At 49.2% G+C, this 17,885-nt stretch overlaps 1 protein-coding gene across 8 annotated transcripts in view; it reads right to left on the bottom strand.

Annotated features, from left to right (window-relative positions):
- Positions 1–12,531, bottom strand: part of DLGAP2 (DLG associated protein 2) — a 729,374-nt gene extending 716,843 nt beyond the window's left edge. For 4 of the 8 annotated variants that reach the window (XM_082375174.1, XM_082375178.1, XM_082375179.1 and 1 more), the window contains exon 1: positions 12,274–12,359. In XM_082375174.1, coding sequence (XP_082231300.1) covers positions 12,274–12,281 — 8 coding nt within the window. In that variant the 5' untranslated portion in view covers positions 12,282–12,359. Of the gene's footprint in view, positions 1–11,573; positions 11,725–12,273 lie in introns of those variants that run through there. The other 4 variants (XM_082375182.1, XM_082375181.1, XM_082375183.1 and 1 more) reach the window with 2 other exon arrangements.
- Between the last annotated feature and the right edge of the window lie 5,354 nt (positions 12,532–17,885).

The raw sequence follows: 17,885 nt of genomic DNA, 5'->3' as shown, positions 1-17,885 counted from the left end.
ACGGCTCGCCCTCCGGTTACGTCCTCTCTCTTCACTCTCTTTCTGGGTTCATTTACTGCCCGGGCACCTCCCACCTCCCCCGGCAGCCTCCCCGGGGACTTCTGACTCCCTGAGAATCTGTCCGTGATTTCCAAACACCTTTAGCGACACCTGGTATCTTAACAGAAACTCTAGACTCTTCTGTCCTAGAAGGAGATGTTGTCCAGGCCTACTTAGGATTAAGCAGCCTTCATTCTTCCTAGGGATCAAATGCCCCCGATTCTTGACAGACAAAGCTGAATTATAAAACAAATCGTGGCTACCTTAGCGCAGAAGTAACACTAAAGAAAAATGACAGGATTACAAACTTGCCCGATGTCTCTCTTCCTCCGAAGGTGCATGTGTAAAGTTCAGGTTCTGGAGGCGAAGCAGGGATCCCGCCAGAGTAGCCACTGTCCTCGCTTCCCCAAGAATGACAAGATCTGAGGCTACGCGGCCCCTCACGGCCTAAACCTCACGCCTGTGCCCCTCACTGCAAAGGCTTCCCAACTTTTCAGGCCTCTGTTCTCATGTTTGCAAGAGAGAGATGATAATACGTGACCCAAATAAGTCAAAAGACTCTCTTCTCTGTACTCTGTGTGTTCTTTCAAGGTAGGGTTTAGGAGCAAACACTGGGTTCACCCGAGCTCCATGCCACAAAAATCAAGGGATGACCCTATCCTGGGCTAAGAGAATGCTACTTCTTAAGAAAAAAATAATAATACTAAGCTTGAAAAAATAAGACGAAGCAGAAGTTTAACACTTACTGTAAGAATGAAGAAAGGGAAAGGAATCCCAGAAAAAGCCTTATGTTTTTTAACATTATGATTCATCTCATTTAAAGTCTTCAGAAGAGCCAAGAATAAGGACCAGTAGGAAGAAGAGAGGAGAGGAAAGTGACCCTCCTCATGCATCATCAGGGCCGTGTCAGAAGCAACACACCACCTCGGGCAATTACGCCCCAATGGAAGAGGCCGGCCAGCGCACGAGGAACGAGGACCTTCTCAGTGACAGGCTGTCATGAGAGCGCATGGCTGGTGACACCTGTTTGCTGATGGGACAGGAAGCAGAAACTTTCACCTTCCCAAAGCCCCAAACAGCACAGGCCTGGAGACAGATATTTTGGAATAGAGCTATTTTCGATCTGGACATTTTTCAGACACTAAATTTAGCCAGCTTCAATTCTTTTTAAAAATGCTATCCCATTAAACCTTTGAAACAGGAAATCTACATTTATTATAAAGTTGGAACACAAGGTTCTCTGGTCAGCAAGCCCAGGAGGGACCGGGCGCCCAGCAACAAAATGCCACCGCAGGCGCATTTGGGAAGATTGAAGGATGCGAACCAACAGAGGCCTTGAAAATCCAACACTGAAAATGTGTGGTATTTTTAAAATAATAACCCATTTGATAAGTTTTTTAAAAAGTGATGTTTTAATTTGCCATCTTGTTACCATTCACTAGTGGTTCTCATTCTCAAATGCTTACGGACCCCTTCACCAATTTCTTGTTTTTTTTCCCCATCCACTTTTATGCACACTTGAAAAACCTTTGCATATAAAGGAATTAGCCTGTTTTTCAGGATGAGAAGGACCGCGCTCCAGGCTCACCATGCAGCCTTACTTGGGTGGGCAAAGAGAAGCTCCCACGAGCTCTGGGCGAATCTACAGACCCTTTCCTTTGCTGCTCTTTGCTTGGTTTCCTTTGTGCCCTTACAAAGCCCTACCTGTGGCACAGTCGGCTGCCCTTTTCCCTGCACTTGGCGAGGTGGCAGCAAAATGAGCCTCGTATTCAACACTGGCGGGAGGCTCTGGCCACCAGCAGGTTCAAGGTTCATGGAATGTTCGTACCCACTGTATGTGGGTGTCACCATGGAAATCCCTGGAATCTACAAGCATGACCTTATTTGGAAAAGAGGTCTTTTTCAGTTGTGATGAAATTAAGAACCTTGACGTGAGGAGAAAATCCTGGATTATCTGAGTGGGCCCTGGGTCCAATGACTAGTATCCTTAGGAGAGAGATTCGAGGTGGACAGAACAGGAGACACAGACGCAGAGGAGATGGCCCATGAAGACAGGGCAGAGATGGGAGTGATGTGACCACAAGCCAAGGGAGCCGGGTCAGGCACCAGAAGCTGGAAGAGGCAGGAAGGATCTTTTCCTGGGCCCTCTGGAGGGAACGCAGCTCTGGAATGCCTTGATTTTGGGCTTCTCTTGTTTCCTGTAGTTTTAAGCCCCTGAGTTTGTGGTAATTTGGTACAGCAGCCCTAACACACTAGATACATCCATTAACCCAGTAATTCTGTTTCTAGGAATTTACTAGAGAAAAATTACACTTTCAGAAAACATCAAAAAAGATATTAATCACAGATTAATGGCCAAAAATTTTTGCAAGCAACTTAAACATTGAGCAATAGGGGAATGGCTGAATAACACTGCATACTAGAATATTATACTTCAATTAAAATCAAACTGTCAAAGAATATTTTGAAAATTTGGGCAAGTTCTCAGAAAAGAATATAAAGTGAAAAAACAAACAAACAAACAAAAACAACCCAGGACAGTTCCCACTTTGGGTTTAAAGAATAAGAAGACACAACTGTAATTATTTCTAGGTCACGGAATTATTGGTGACTTCCAAGTCATTAATTTGTGCTTCTCTATAATTTCTAGATATTCAGCAGATTAGATGACCAGAAAAACAAGAAAAGAAAAATGTACGAAAGCAGCCCAACCAGCCCCCAATTCACCACAGCTATGACAGAACAAAATATATCACAGGAGAGAAGAGTCTCCAAAAGTGGAATAAATATAACAAAGAGAAGATCTGGTAGCCAAGGAAATGCGTTACCAAGTCTGACAGTAAAGCACTGACCTCCGGGTTTTGCCTATTTTTGTTTCCCGGAAAAACACTGAATGCTTTCCAAAGCATATCCTAACCCTAGAGCAGAGAAAACCTGTAAAGGATGGAACGGCAGCTCAGAGGCAGAGCCAAAGAATGGGCTGTGCGCACTGCCCACAATTAATAATCTGAGTCGTCTCTGGGGACACTGCTAGACGTCTGACACCGTGGACCTTGATTTTACCCAATGTCCCTATGTGGGTGACTCTTTTAAAAACATAAGCATGTGGTAGCATGACACGAGCTGCTATATCTCTCACCTTCGTCCCAGTTTGGACTCCAGTGCTCTACTGGGGAAAGGCCAGGCAAGCGTTTCCCCTTTGGGTCATGGGATAAGACTGCATATGTCTGCCTGCCCACTGCCACCCCCAACCCAGGCGCCCCGCATGCCTCAGGCTGAAACAGAGCAGCCCCGGGATGCTCCACCTCTCAGAGCAAGGCAGGGATGCCCGGGGGAGGCTTCCGCACCCCTGCCACGGGGCTCCTACCTTCCTGAAGCTTCTTCAGCCTCCCCTCGGCCGAGAGCTGATCCAGGTCCTGCCAGTGGGGTCCGTCGTGCTAAAGTTAGCGGGACTTTGTTACTGGGACTTGAGAACCCTGACACGTGAATTCCATCAGACGATGGCCGTATGGACAACTGATCGAAGGTGGACTAGTTACGGCGGGTCTAGTGGGTCATCCGAAGGTCTTTCTCTGTCCTATTCGCTTTACAACAACTCTGCCATCCTTTACTGCACGGATGCATAAAGATTCCTTTAAGACATTATTAGATTACAGAAGTGTTATGCTGTGCCCCAGGCAATTTATAAATTCACAATAGCCGTGTAATAGACACTACTGGTAGATATCCAGACGGCCATCCCCCTCCTGATTTCTAAGGGAAATCAGCTTTTCCCCAGGGGTCAGCCTCATCTGCGTGGCCTCAGGGGCACCAGGCACAGCCTGAGGGGCAGCTTAAGATGAACCTAAACCCAAATAATGATCCCATCCTTCTCGCTGTAACCGGTCAGGCATGACGGGATAGGAGGTAAAGACTTCTGGAGACGTTCTAGGGAAGGTCTCTTCACTCCATAAAAGAAACAAGGGAGGCTTTGCAAAACAGTCAGCTGATCACAAACCCCTTCCTCTTCTTTCCCACCTCCCTTGAGGTGCGTGTAGCACACGACAGAGGCCAAGGGAACAGGAGCAGAAGTGGTGCGTGTGCTCCCAGGCCACGCCCGTGTGGTCCCCCAGCTCTTCCCTCTCCTGGTTGGATGAGGATGATGGCGGCAGAGCCACCAGACAGAAAGAGCCTGGTTACAGGATGACCATTTGGGGGACCAAGAAAACCTGTCCTGACTTGACGTGACCTGGAAGTCAACTTGTGCTGTTACCCCACAAGTGCTTCAGAGGGTCTTTGATACAGCAGCTATCGGACCCCACAGAGGGACGCACCCTCGACATATGGGGAGCGCAGGCACGGGCCGTGCGAAGGGCCCAGCACCAAGCCTCCCAGGCCAGCCGCTCAGGGAACGGCACGGAGGGACAGCAAGGCTGGGCCTCAAGAGGGGACTCAAGTCACGTGGGCGGCAGGCGGCGGGTGGTGCTGGGTGGCGCAGACTGCTCTGGGACGAGGCCTGGATCCCGAGCAAGGTGCTGATGCCACTGGGTGACACCCCCCTCCCCGCGCCCACCCCCACCCCGGCTGCTGGGTCCTTCCAGACTCCCTGCTGTGTCCCCCACACACAGCAGCTTCAGGGAAGAGACAAGGGTGCTGTGCCTGCTGTTTGGTAACCTGCTTCCTTCACCTAATGGGATACGGACACCCCTCTGTAGTATTAAACATTGAGTCTTCATCTTTTTAATGGCTGTGTATTTTTTTACGACGCTATATCATAATGAATTTATCCAATCTCCGGTTATTGCTACTTTCCAGTATTTTACTATGGAACAAAACTGGAGTGAACATCTGTTTAGCTGATTTCCTGTAAATTCATGATTATTCCCTTAGGATACGTTCCCAGAAGTGAAATTGCTGGGACTAGTTATATGCAAAAGAAGATTTTTTTTTTTTCTTAAATGGAGTGCCTGCTGTGACTTTTAATAAAATACCATTGGAGAAACAAGCAAGTGGATGAATTGAAGACTAAGAATTACTGTTTGGTTGCTTTAAAGAGCTGCATAACCCATCTCTCACAACAAAAATAAAACTTTGAACCTAACCATAGTAATAATCTAGACGATTATGTTGTAGATGCAGGAATGTTGTACAACGGTCACAGTGGAAGCTTGACGGTACAACATTCGACTGTTTATGAAAACGTCTAAATTATCTATAATATGGATTCATTATTAAGTTTTTAATAGAATCAGAAAACAGATATTCAGAAATTTATTTAGAAACTGTCAAAATATTACAAAGAATGGCAGAAAATGGAAATTATTTTTAAAGAGCCAGAAGTTTCATAAAACAAGCAAATCCATTGACGTGCTTGTGAGGTGTCCTGTCTTGGTGAGACTCATGCAACTTGGAGAAGCAAGAGGTAAAGCCCGCCCGTAACTGAGGAACCTTTCTCTGCTGTGCAAAGTGTCGGCTGCTTATGGATCTATTTATCCATTCGAACGTTTATTGAGTGATATGATCTAAAATGCTACGGGGGGAATTGTGAGGTTGCCAAATCCATCCGTTCCCTGTTTCTCCTGGCAGGAGCAGGAACAGGGTCTCCCCAGGAACGTCCCTGAGGCCCAGGGACCCCAGTGGCTGAGCAGTGGCATCCAGGGTCTGGGAACATGCAGTTCGAGGTCTGAGAGGATAAATACGAGGAAAACGTAGAAAAGAAAAACCAGTGCTGGTGAGGGAGAGTCTTCCCCACCAAGCAAGGGCAGTGGTGAGTCTGGTAAACACCACGGGGAGCAGCGTGCCCTTCACGCGCCTGTCCATTCACAGCAGCACACAGGCAGGCCCAGGGCTGAGAAGGGCAGGCTGTCCTCCTGAAGGGCAAGACAAGCCGGGGGTTCCCCTTGGGGCGCGTGAGGGTCACCCCCATCGCAAGCGCACAGGGAAGGCACTGGGCCTTCCGATGGCATCAGGAGGAGCTGCCGAAATAGCTCCTGCGCCCCCAGGGGCTGGAGCTCTGCTCCCCGCCAGGCGGGGTGGATGGCGAGGAAGCAGGGACTCCAGGGGCCTTGTCTTAGGCTGAGACACTTGATTTACATGAAAGCACAGTGGGAAATAAGATACATGTGACCTGAGAGATCTGAGTTTTCCCCGAGACACACAACTCGAACCCCCATATAAATGCTAAGCTGAAGTAGACCAGGGTGAGGTCCAGAGCTCAGAGCCCGTCTCCCGAATCCACAGTTTCCCATCTGGTCACGGAGGGAACGCAGGAATACGAGGAAAAGGTCACTGCACCTCTTACGGGTTGCCTGTGTATGTTTTGCTTTCCTTCAAAGTCTACTGTAATCATGAAAAACACTTCTGTGTTTGTATAACTGATGTATATGATCTAACCCAACCCCTCTATACAAAGTCAACCACGAGAGCATCTTTCACGATGCAGCACTCGGGAAAACCTTTTCTTCACTGAAAAGCAAGTATGCAATGTCCACCCCACAAGGGAACCAAGCGAGGGCCTGTGTCTTCCGGTTTTATTGAGTTGGCTTCCGGGAAACTCCGACTCAAAATTGATGCCCAGAGGACTATGTTAACCCTTGTGGTTACCATATTTGTTTGCTCTGATTGCCTATTTCTACTTTATTTCGTTTCTTGGACCTTGTCCTTTTGTCAGTGAGTCAAAAAACTTTTTGGAAAGAGGTGGCAAAACAGATATATGAGAAAGTAAAAGAAGATTGGAAATAGTAAATACCTAAGTTTTATGGGAATTTGGAGAGTGGCTTGATTACGTCCAATGCAGGATGGCCCAAACTGGGCCCCAATTTCATTTCTTCATGATCAAAATAGTGGACACATGTTGGGCATTTACTATGTATGCTGTTCTAACTGCCTTACTCTCATCAATTCATTTAATCCTCCTGACAACACTACCATGTTAATATTGGATCTGTCCCTCATTTAGTGATGAAGGACAAAAACATAATGAGGGCAAATAAACTGCCAGCCACGCAGCCACCCAGGCTGTCTGACCCCAGAACCCTCACCCTCACTCCTAATCACTACCTACGTGGCCAGTATAAAAAGCTGCTGGTTGGCATCGTACAAAACTAGTAGGACAAATGTCCATGAGGCACAAGAGGATAATTTTATGTTGCCTGGCTTAAAATGTGTACTCCATGGGTGCTAGGAGATCATTTCAATATTTTTTTTCTTTTGTGCAGAGTATGGCACATGTTTTAAAGATAATGACCACTTAGATTTACAAAGTTACTTTTTAACAAATTTTGCTATAATTTTATGCATGGGCTGGTTGCAAGTACTTATTCCTTTTTAACAAAAATTACTTTTTTTTTTCCTGTGGATACACACAAAAAGGCATATCAGACAAAAGTGTCACCGGATGATGGATAAATGTCACCCCGCAATGAGAGCTTTAAAGAGGAAATTTTTGGGGAAACTAAAAACCTTTACATCCCATTGGGTGGTCAGCACAGAACCCATGGTAATGACAGTTTCAAGCCCTACCTGACTCTGGACCTCAGTGACGTCGTAGGACCAAGTGCGTCGGTCCACGGCCCTGCTGTCCTGGGTACTGGCTTCCCAGGATGGACAGGCCAGCCCGCCCCAGGCTGCATGTGATGGACCTATATCCTTTTAGATTGACCTCCTAAAGCTCTCCATTCTTGGCTGAGAGGAAACGCCGTGCTCTTCCCGGAGGGGGGGTGGGGTCCTGACCTCCTTACGCAGCCAGGAGCCCGCCAAAGCAGCCACACCCTAGAAGTGGGCAAGGCCGGCTCTCCAAAGAGAGCAGTGTGCAGGTATCCTGCAGGGCCAGGCAGCGTAGACCACAGAAGCCGTCTGCAGTCAGCCTGGTAAGTTCAGCTCCTTGGAGACCCCCCAAGAAAGACGATGGCGCAAGAGCAAAGGTCTGGAGAAACTAACCGGGGACGCTTCCCAGGAGATGCATTCTCTCAAGAGGAACTGCAACTGAAGCTCCCTGCGGGAATGTCGGAACCTCCAGAAACGGGAGGCGCCCTCCCGGGCTGAGGGTGAGGGCCCTCAAGGGCCCTGGAGCTGCTGCCTGACGAGGCTCTTCACAGCGGGTGCGGCCAGGGCACAGGCCCCACAGAGAAAGGGACAACTGGTCTTACACGCGGATGCCACTGCCTTGGCCCAGGAGATTAACACCGGCTCCAAACTTGCTGTTTGTCACTGGTGTTAAGCCCTGGAAGGGAAGGGTGCTGTAAAGGTAAAGGCTCTCCTAACGGCAGATGCAGGATTTAGGGGGGAATCTGCACCCCCCAACCATACCCGTTGACGCCAAAGCCCACACGCTTAGCTCCCCATAAACGGGAGTGTCTGCCATGAATAAAATGGAAGCTACCGTGCTCCGTCTTTGTGACACACATGCCCAGAAGACAACGACACCTACTTTAAAAGCTGGCGATCTGCTGGAAATATGGTTACCTGATAAAAACAACTTGTATGTAAAGCTGTGGTTGATCAGAATGATTTTTAACTGCAGAGAATGCTTTGCCCGCTAACTTCCTGTTGGGTGGCCCATAATTCTTTTATAACCAACATGCTGCCAATGTTTTAAATATGACTCCCATCTGGCCAAAATGATGAATCATAGTTATTTTTATTGTATCCAGTGAATGACCATGGCATATCCATTCCAAGGGTCAATAAATAATACATTTAATTAATTTCCCTTTAAAATCTATGATCAAAGTGTATATCACTCAACTCCTTGAGTGACTGAGAAATCATGAAGTTTTTCCTCAAATATGAAAGAATTACAGCATTTCTTCAATTTCATCATATAGGCACACGATGGAAGACACTCTGTTAAAAACACAGATAACAAATCCTCTAACAAGCTTCAAAATGTTAGAATTTAGTTTCAGAATTGGTTGGATTCTGGGTATCCAAAATCTAATGTGACAAACTGTGCAAAGTGCTTTTTCACTTTTAGTATTTAATGTGAAATTTCCACCAATTTCAAAAATGAAGTAGACAAAAATAGGAGAAGCAATAGACTGCTATAGGAGGACATATTTATGTCACTGAGGAGAAATCATGCAAAGCAATCTAAATTCTATAAAAATAAGATATATTGTTATTAATTCGCCTACAACACAAGAAACCTAAGGCACAAACACATTGGTGAATAAGTACATGTTTACTTCTATCTCCAGCCACTTTGGATAGTTATACTGTAAGTGGAAGGAAAGGGAATAAATGATTACCAGCATGGAAAATCGAATAGGATAGAATGTGTATTTCAGAAAACATCTTTGTGGTGAGAAAACTTAAATTCCTTCAACACTTTGGATTATTTACGTAGAATTCATTTTGCTCTTTAACCTAAAATGTAATCTGCAGATATGACATGATAGATCGCTAGGGTAAGTCATCCAATGCTTATCGATTTCTTAACCAAGAACAGAGGAAATTAAGGACAAGAGGGCACGAGGGGGAAGGAGGGGCTCGCAGACACAGAGCAGGCCTCCCTTGACGGGGGATCACAGAGGAGAAACGCCCCCCCCCCGTTGATGGAACTCCTGACCTGGGACGGGACTCGAAAGTGCTGGTGGGATGGGGCTGCGTGCTTCAGGACAGGACTATTTCTTCTAACTGTTTTCATTCACTGGGTCCACACCTCTCCCAGCCCAGATGTGCCTGAGCAGAGAGTGTTCCCCACAGCCTGCTGGCCCTGCTTCCAGATGTGGGGTATAAAATATTCTAATTTGTTCCCTTCCAAGCAATGAGAAAGTCACACCCTCTAAAAGGAAGTGGTACACACACTCTACAATTACTATCAGAGCTAAATCTGTGAGTCACCCAGCCACCTGCACAAGACAATTTGGCTACTGGAAAATCCTGATTAATGACATTTTTTTTTAAACACCAGAGAAACAGCTTGACCTGCCAAAAATCACCATTTTTTTCATCATTTCACCATTTTTTGCCTTGGTTACCTATTACCTTTTGCGGAGAATATAAAGGAAGTAAAATGAAAATGGTGTTGTAACGCACATTAACCTCAAATCCAAATGTTGTTCCTTCCAAGGTGTCGGGGGAGGGGAGACGGCTCTGTGGTGTCAGCTTTGAGACAGAGAAAGAGTCCTTTTGGATGAGGCTGTGGGCTCTCTCAGGCCATGCGGAGATGCCAGGGGGGTTTCTAATAACTAATACAATCGATTCTCATCTGCAAGCAAGAGTCTTCCTTAAGTCATAGATTACCAGGCCCGCGAGTTCCAATCAGACACACTGTCCAAGAGGACACACGAGCTGGTTACCGTGAGCAAAGCCCCAAGACCCCCGGCGCTGAGGCCCCTTGGGAAAGTCCTAGGCTGAAGTCCTCCTCAGATGGCAGAATAAGCAGGTGCGCTTTACATTTCCGGCTCCAAAACCACCCACAGCCCGTGCTGGCAGAATTAATCACAGGAAGGACTCGATGCCGATCGCTTTATTTTTGATCGATCCGAGCCAGCCGCGCCGGCAAGTCCCGAATTCCGAATCCGGAGCCCGGCCGAGTCGCCATTCATCGGGGAAGCGACACCCAGGCGGCCGGACCACGTTCCGGCGAAGCGCGGGCGCCGGAAAAGCGGCTCCCGACTTTCCGACGCAGGTCGCCCCCCGGAGCTGGTTCTCGCCGCTCTCCACCGGCGAACCCGCGGGCCCCCACCCCACCCCCGACTCTCCACCCAGCCCCCGCCGGGTCCCGTCCACTCTGCTCCGCGTCTCTCGGCACCGCACGCGGGAGCCGGGGGCCGGGCGCCGGGCACCCAGCTGGCCCGCCAGGCGGCCCCCGTGCCTGCCGCTCCCGCCCCTCGCCGCCCAGGCTGTAATAATGACAGCCTCCTTATTTCTCCTGCTACCGTTAGCGAGCGAGCCCAGAACGGCAACAGCCGCTGCCGGGGGAGGCTTGGTTACAGAATCCTGCGCCGGGTAGCGGCTCGCTTAGCAACCGCCCCGAAAAAGCCCCCGCGCTCCGCTCCCACTCGGAGAGCCGGAGGCCGCCCTCCCGACGCGCTCCTCCAGCCCCCCGGGCGCCGCGCCCCGGCGCCAGTGACCCCTCCCGCCGCCCGGCCGCGCGCCCCCCGCGCCCCCCGCGGGGAGCCCGGGCTCCCGGCGCCTTCCACGCGTTCCCAGGGGCGGTCGGCGTCCCCGCCTGCGCCGGGCGGGGGGAGGGGGCGCAGTTTGCTGCCTGCCGCCCCCATCCCCTCGCGGTGCCTAGCCGGAGCCCGGCGCGCAGCCCCTCGCCGGCCGGCGCTTCCTCCAGGGTCCCCGCGGGTCCCCCAGCTTGCCGGGCCGAGCGGAGAATGTCACCCCTCCGCGACGCCCCGCTCTGCGCCCGCTCCCGCACGCCCTGCAGCTCAGGGTGAGGGGACCCAGTGCACAGGCTGCCCCGGGGTCCCCGCCCCTCACCCAGCCGCCCTCGCAGGGCCCCAGCGGTCCGTCCCGCCGGGCAGCATTCTCCCCCGCAACCCCCGACGGTTCTCGCGCCCCTAGCCCCGTCCCCGCGCGGCTCCGGTCCCGGTGGCTCGCACCTTCCTCAGCGCAGACATCCTCGGGTGCTCCAGTTCAGCAGGTGCGGGGCGACATGGGCCGTCCGCCCGTCAGTTCGCCAGCCCGCGCGTCCCCTCCACTGCCGCCGCTCCAACCCGCTAGAGCCCAGCGCACGGTCGGTCCTCACGGCCGGCGCCTGCGCACTGGGCGCCCGGGGAGGCACCGGCGCACGGGGGGGCGGCCGGCGCGCGGCAGCATCTGGAAAGGGGCCGGGCCCGCGCCTGGGGGAGCGCCAGGCCTCTGCGCCGCGACCCCGGCCCGCGCTTGCGGCCCGGCCGCCTGGCGCGCCTCGCGCGCACGGCTCGGGGAGCGCGCGCACCGCCCGCCCCGCCAACTGTTGCGCGGGGAGCGACGGGTCACGCGGGGACGGCGGGGGACAGGAGGCGCCCGAGTGGCTCCCGGGGGCAGCGGCCTCACCGCTGCACGCGGAGCAGGTGCTCACGGCGCTGGAAAGTAAGCCCGCGCGTCCGACACGCACTCCGACACCTGGCACAGCGCGGCCCGCTCGGGAGCGGGAGGAGTGACACGCGGGCGCATCGTGCGAGGGATTCGTGGACGAGGTAAAGTCTTCCCCATACCCGGGATGCTCACGCGGCACAGAGGACGCGGAGAGATGTGTATCCTACATGTTGGCAAGGGTATCGATGGGCTGCCCCTCCTGCTACCTAAACCGAGCTCCACCTTTCCATGCGCGGTCCTCCCCGTAGAGAAACATGCCGCCGTGTCTTCGCAGGGAAGAAGGGTCACCACGGCGTCCCCAGGCCCAGGAACAGCGTCTCTCTGTCGGTAATCCTGGGGCGATGGGGTCTGGACGCCTTCGCGCGTCCGCTCCCAGAGCGCAAAGACCACAGCAGCCGGGGGATAAGGAAGGAGAATCGGTTCAGTAGAAATTCTGTTCACGACCTGCAGCGAACTGGAACAATTTAGCGACTTTGGCCATGTTTTGATAGACTGGGATTAAATTCATGGGAATGCCCTTCCAGGGTGGGACTGCCAGGGGGAGGGAAAGTTACCATGGCCTAGCGTGAAGCCGCCGCACCGTTAACCAGAGACCAACTGGCTTCGTTCCCCCTTATCCCTGTGTTTTACCTGACCTTGGGCCAGTCCCAGAGCCCCGGTTTTTAATACATCTGCAAAACGGAGCTTTCCACGTCTCAAACTGGGCTGTTGTGAAGTTTAAATGAGATTAAACACGTGAAAGCTTCTAGAATAAGAGAAAACACCAAGATGAAAGTTTATAGGAAAATGGGCAGGGATTAGAATAGGAAAAGAGAATCAAGCGACCAAAAATATTTGGGATGAGACTAACCAATCTTTTCCAGAAATTCTAAGATCTTTAAATAAGAGCACTGTCTCCATAATATTTCTTTATATAATTGATCACTCACATTAATCAATTGCAGCTTATCTTCATTGCAGAGTTCCAAATGCTGAGGGAGTGGATACAAGATGAACTAAAGAAACCTGCCCACAATCACATTTCTCCTTAGTGTTTATCTTCCAACTTGTCTCCTCTGTCAAAACCAATGAATTGTGTGTTCCAAACCTCAACCACAAATCTAAGTTCTAGATCAATTTTTTAACTTTAAAATGTACTTTCCCTTTACTTCCCTCCTCTCCATATTTGTCCTCATCCCTTCATCTTTATTAATTAATTAATTTTTTAATTTATATTTTATATTGGAGTATAGTTGATTTACAATGTTGTGTTAGTTTCAGGTGTACAGCAAAGTGATTTAGTTACACGTATATCTATTCTTTTTCATATAGGTTATTACAGAGTATCGAGTAGAGTTCCCTGTCTATACAGTAGGTCCTTGTTGATTTCATCCTTTCATCTTTTAAAAATTCATTTATTTATTCATTCATGCAAGAGCAACAACAAAAATAAGAAAAATGTACTGAGTGCCCATCATGTCTGTCAAAATGTGAGCAAAACAGAGAAGCCGTCTCTGGCCCCTGGAGCTTCCAGTCTAGAAAGAGAATCATTTTTTTAAAATAGCACAGTAACATATAATTACAAATTATAATTACTTTTCTAAAGGAAAGTAGAGGGTGTTATTGAATGGTAGAAGGGCAACCACACAGCTCTGAGATGAGAGAAGAACCCTTTTTGGGAATCCTCATTAAATCTTTATCTTCCTCTGGATTCTCCCACAAGCAGGTCCTGAGACATGAATTTGGGTGCAGGTAGTTTATTTGGGAGGGTGAGGCAGGAAATGAGAAAGGAAGCAGGAAGAGTGAGACAAAGAGGGAGGGAATGTTATTAACATTGATGCGTTATCAAGTTGGCCACCCCTGTGGAGAGTGGGATCTCAATCTGGCTGGGGATCCCCGAAGGCACCGTATGGAATGTACCTCAGAACTGCCTACCTTCAGTAGAAAGGCTGGACATTTTTCCATCTGATTTCCATCTGCCAATGATTGCCTGTTGCTCCCCCCACCCCAGGTTCCTCTGGTTGAGTAAGTCCCACAGCTTCAGAGAAAGCCGTGAGGCTGAACTGTAGGGCTTAAGGTGCCCGCAGGTGAGTGCAAGGGTCTCTACAGCAGAACCAGCATGAAATAAGAAGGCCACTTCTACCAGAGCCCTGGAGAAGGAATGGGATTCAGGCAAGAAGAGAGTGGGGCAGGGAAAGGATTTCAGGTAGAAGGAAGAGCAGGCCTGAAGACCCAGGGGAATAACAGTCAGAGAAACCAGAACAAAGTGAGCGAGAGAGAGAATAGCATGAATGCATCTGGAGAGCAAGTGAGGGGTGTTCAAAGGACATTTTAAGGACTCTGAGTTGTATCTTATATACAATGAAATTTGACATAGGATTTTTAGCAGGGAAATAAGATGTTCTGCATAGACAATCATGTCATTTGTGGACAAAGACAATTGTATTTCTCCCTCCCCAATTTATATACCTTTTATTTCCTTTTCATGTCTTACTGCATTAGCTGGGACTTCCAGTACAATGTTGAAAAGTGGTGAGAAGGGCATCCTTGCCTTATCCCTGATGGTGGCGGGGTGGCATCTAGTTTCTCACCATTAAGTATGATGTTAGCTATAGGTTTTCTGCAGATGTTCTTTATCAAGTTGAAGAAGTTCCCTTCTCTTTCTAGTTTGATGAGAGTTTTATCATGAATTTTGGATTTTATTGGATTTTGTCAAATGTTTTTTCTGCATCTATTGATATGATCATGTGATTTTTCTTCTTTAGCTTGTCAATATGATGGATTACAGTCATTGATTTTTCAATAGCAACGAGATTTTTTAAAGGTCATTTTGGCTGCTATGAGAAGAGATGGAGGTGGGGATGGGAGTGAGGAAACAAGAGTGGAATTGGGGAGATCAATTTAGAAATGCCTGGATAAACCATAGTGAGGGATGATGAAGACATGAACGAGACAGTGGAAATAAGAAATGATGCAGGTAGAATACACTTGCCGTGATTTCTTCGATGGGTCATGGGGGAAGAGAGGGAGGAGAGGATGCCAATGAATCCCAGGTCTCTGCAGCTGGGTAGATGGTGCTTCTGGGAGACCACTGAGTGGATACAGACAAGTGTGCGCTGGATCCTGTGACATGAGGTCCTGTGACTTCAGCAAAAGCAGTTACAGTGGAGGAGGATGGAGACACATATGGGCAACAGAGTCAACCGAAGATGACAAAGTGGAGACTGACTTTGTCATCAACTCTTTCAAGAAGTTTGGGTGTAAAAGAGATTAAAGGAACAGGGCTGGAGGAAAAGAGATGGTTTCTGGGAAGATCTCGTCGTAAGGTTAGAAAGTCCAGAGCTGCTTGAACACTGTTGGGAAGCTGAAGTAGAGAACGAGGTCAAGTGTGAACTAATCAAGGATACCATTCCGTGTGCACTCCCTCTCTCCTGCACCATCTATTGTTAAATAGACTTGATTTTTTAGAGTGGTTTTAGGTTCACAGGAAAATTGAGGAGAAGATGCAGAGATTTCCTATATGCCCTCTGCCCCTACCCATGCACAGCCCCCGCCCCATTATCAACATCCAAACTAGATGGTCCATGTATTACAACTAATGATCCTATGTTGACGTGTCACTATCACCCAGAGTCCATAGTTTACATTGGGTTCATTCTTGGGGTTGTATATTCTATGGGTTAGGATAAATGAATAATGGCATGTTTCCACCATTATAACATCATACAGAGTAGTTTCACTGCCCTAAAAATCCTCTGTGCTTCATCCCTCCCATCCCAACCCCTGGCAACCACTGATCTTTTTACTGTCTCCATAGTTCTGCCTTTTCCAGAATGTCATAGAGTTGGAATTATATACAGTATGTAGACTTTTCAGATTGGCTTCTTTTGCTTAGTGATATGCATTTAAATTTTCTCCATGTCTTTTCATGGCTTTTGATAGCTCATTTCTTTTTAGTTTTATAATATCCCATTGTCTGGATGCACCACAGTTTACTTATCCATTCACCTGCTGAAGGACATCTTGGGTGCTTCCAGGTTTTGGCAATTATAAAGCTGGTATAAATATCTGTGTGCAGGATATTGTGTGCACATAAGTTTCCATCTCATTTGGGCAAATACTGGGGAATGAGATTGATGGATCATAGGGTAAGACATCACCAAACTGTCTTCCACAGTGGCTGTGCCCACCAGCAATTATGAGAGTTCCTGTTGCTCCACATCCTTGTCAGCACTTTATGTTGTCAGTGTCTGGATTTGGCATTCTCATAGGTGTGTAGTGGTGTCTCATTGTTTTAAATTGCAGCCCGTGATGACATATGATGTGGAGCAACCTTCAATATGCTTATTTTCCATCTGTCTATCTTTGGTGAGGTGTCTGTTAAGGTCTTTGACCCATTTTTTAATTGTGTCATTTGTGTTCCATTACTCATTTTCAGTCGCAACTTGATCAGATCCTTCAGCACATAAATTTGGTGTGTGTGACATGTGTATTTTCTAAACAACCCTCTTTTGATTATATGTGTGTATGTGTGGTGTGTGTGTGTTCTGTCTTTAGGGACCCTCCAGCTGCTACCCCATCTTGGGTCCAGTAGAGAGAGATCTGCACCCAATATCTTCCATTTCTCTCCTGCAATTCTCTCTACCGAATTCCCATCAAGCTTTTGCCTCTGCCACTTCAACGAAATTACTGTAATCAAGGTCACTGAGAACCTGCGCTTGATGAATACAATTGTCTGTGATGGGTCCTCAACATCATTTCAGACCAGCGATGACGTGACTTGGCTTCAGGACAGCTCACTGTCCTCCCAGCCCCCCTGCCCTTTCCCTCCTCATCTCCCCACCTTCTAGAAGTTAGAGCCCCTCAGAGCTGTCCTTGGACCACTTCTCTATCTACACTCCGTCTTAGAGCTTTAAATGCACCTACATGCAGACAAACCCAGCTGTATATCTCCATCCTCGTCCTTTCTCCTGAATCCTAAAATCCTATTCAGCTGCCTAACTGATGCCCACATTTACACGTCTAAGGAGCACCTCAAACCTAACATGCCTGGCACTGCACACCACCCAACAATGACCGCCCCCCCCCCACCCCCCAGGGAGGTTTCTCATTTCCTTGGGACCACTCCAGCCTCCCAGTTTCCAAACCAAAACTTGGAGCCGTGCCACACTTCTCTCCTGCCAAAGCCACTCTTGGTCAATCAGAAAACCTCTTTTGCTCTGTCTTCACATATATCCAAATCCAACCACCTCTTCCCACAGCCTCATCCACCACTACCCTGGTGTTAGCCACCAGGGTCCTTCTCACAGGGATGGACTCGAGCTGGCCTCCTGCTTCCCCCACCAAATCTGATCTCAGCTCAGCGGCTCAAGCCACTCCTTCAAGATGGGCTTCAGATAATTTCACTCCTCTGCTCAAAACCAGCCGTATCCTCCACCTGACTGCCTGGAAAACGTAAGGCTGATCCTCGCGTCTTCGCAAACTTGCCCAGCACCGCCTGCTTTCCTATCTGACGGCGGCTGTCGCTGTCCCTGCTCCCTGTGCTCCTGTCGCACGGGCCCTGTGCTGCTCCAGGCTGGGACGGTCCTTTCTGCGTCGAGTGCTCTTTGCCTGGACATCACCGAGCCTTGCTCCCTCTGCCTCAAGCCTGGTTCAAATGACCTTCCAGGAGGCCTTCCTGACCCCCCACCTCCACACTCTGAAACCCCTTCCCGGCGGGAAGACAATGACGTGCTCTGTCTCACGAGGACTTGTCTGCTCGTCAGCCCGTCAGGAGGTGCACCTGCTTCCATAGCAGGGCCCGGCACAGACAGGCTCTCAGGAAATATGTTCTCCAAGAAACGGATTCAAAGAAG

This window comes from Balaenoptera borealis, assembly GCF_965194805.1.
Source record: "Balaenoptera borealis genome assembly, chromosome: 21".
NCBI lineage: Eukaryota > Metazoa > Chordata > Mammalia > Artiodactyla > Balaenopteridae > Balaenoptera > Balaenoptera borealis.
The sequence above is the reverse complement of the archived record's forward strand: the minus strand, read 5'-3'. Positions and strand labels throughout refer to the sequence as shown.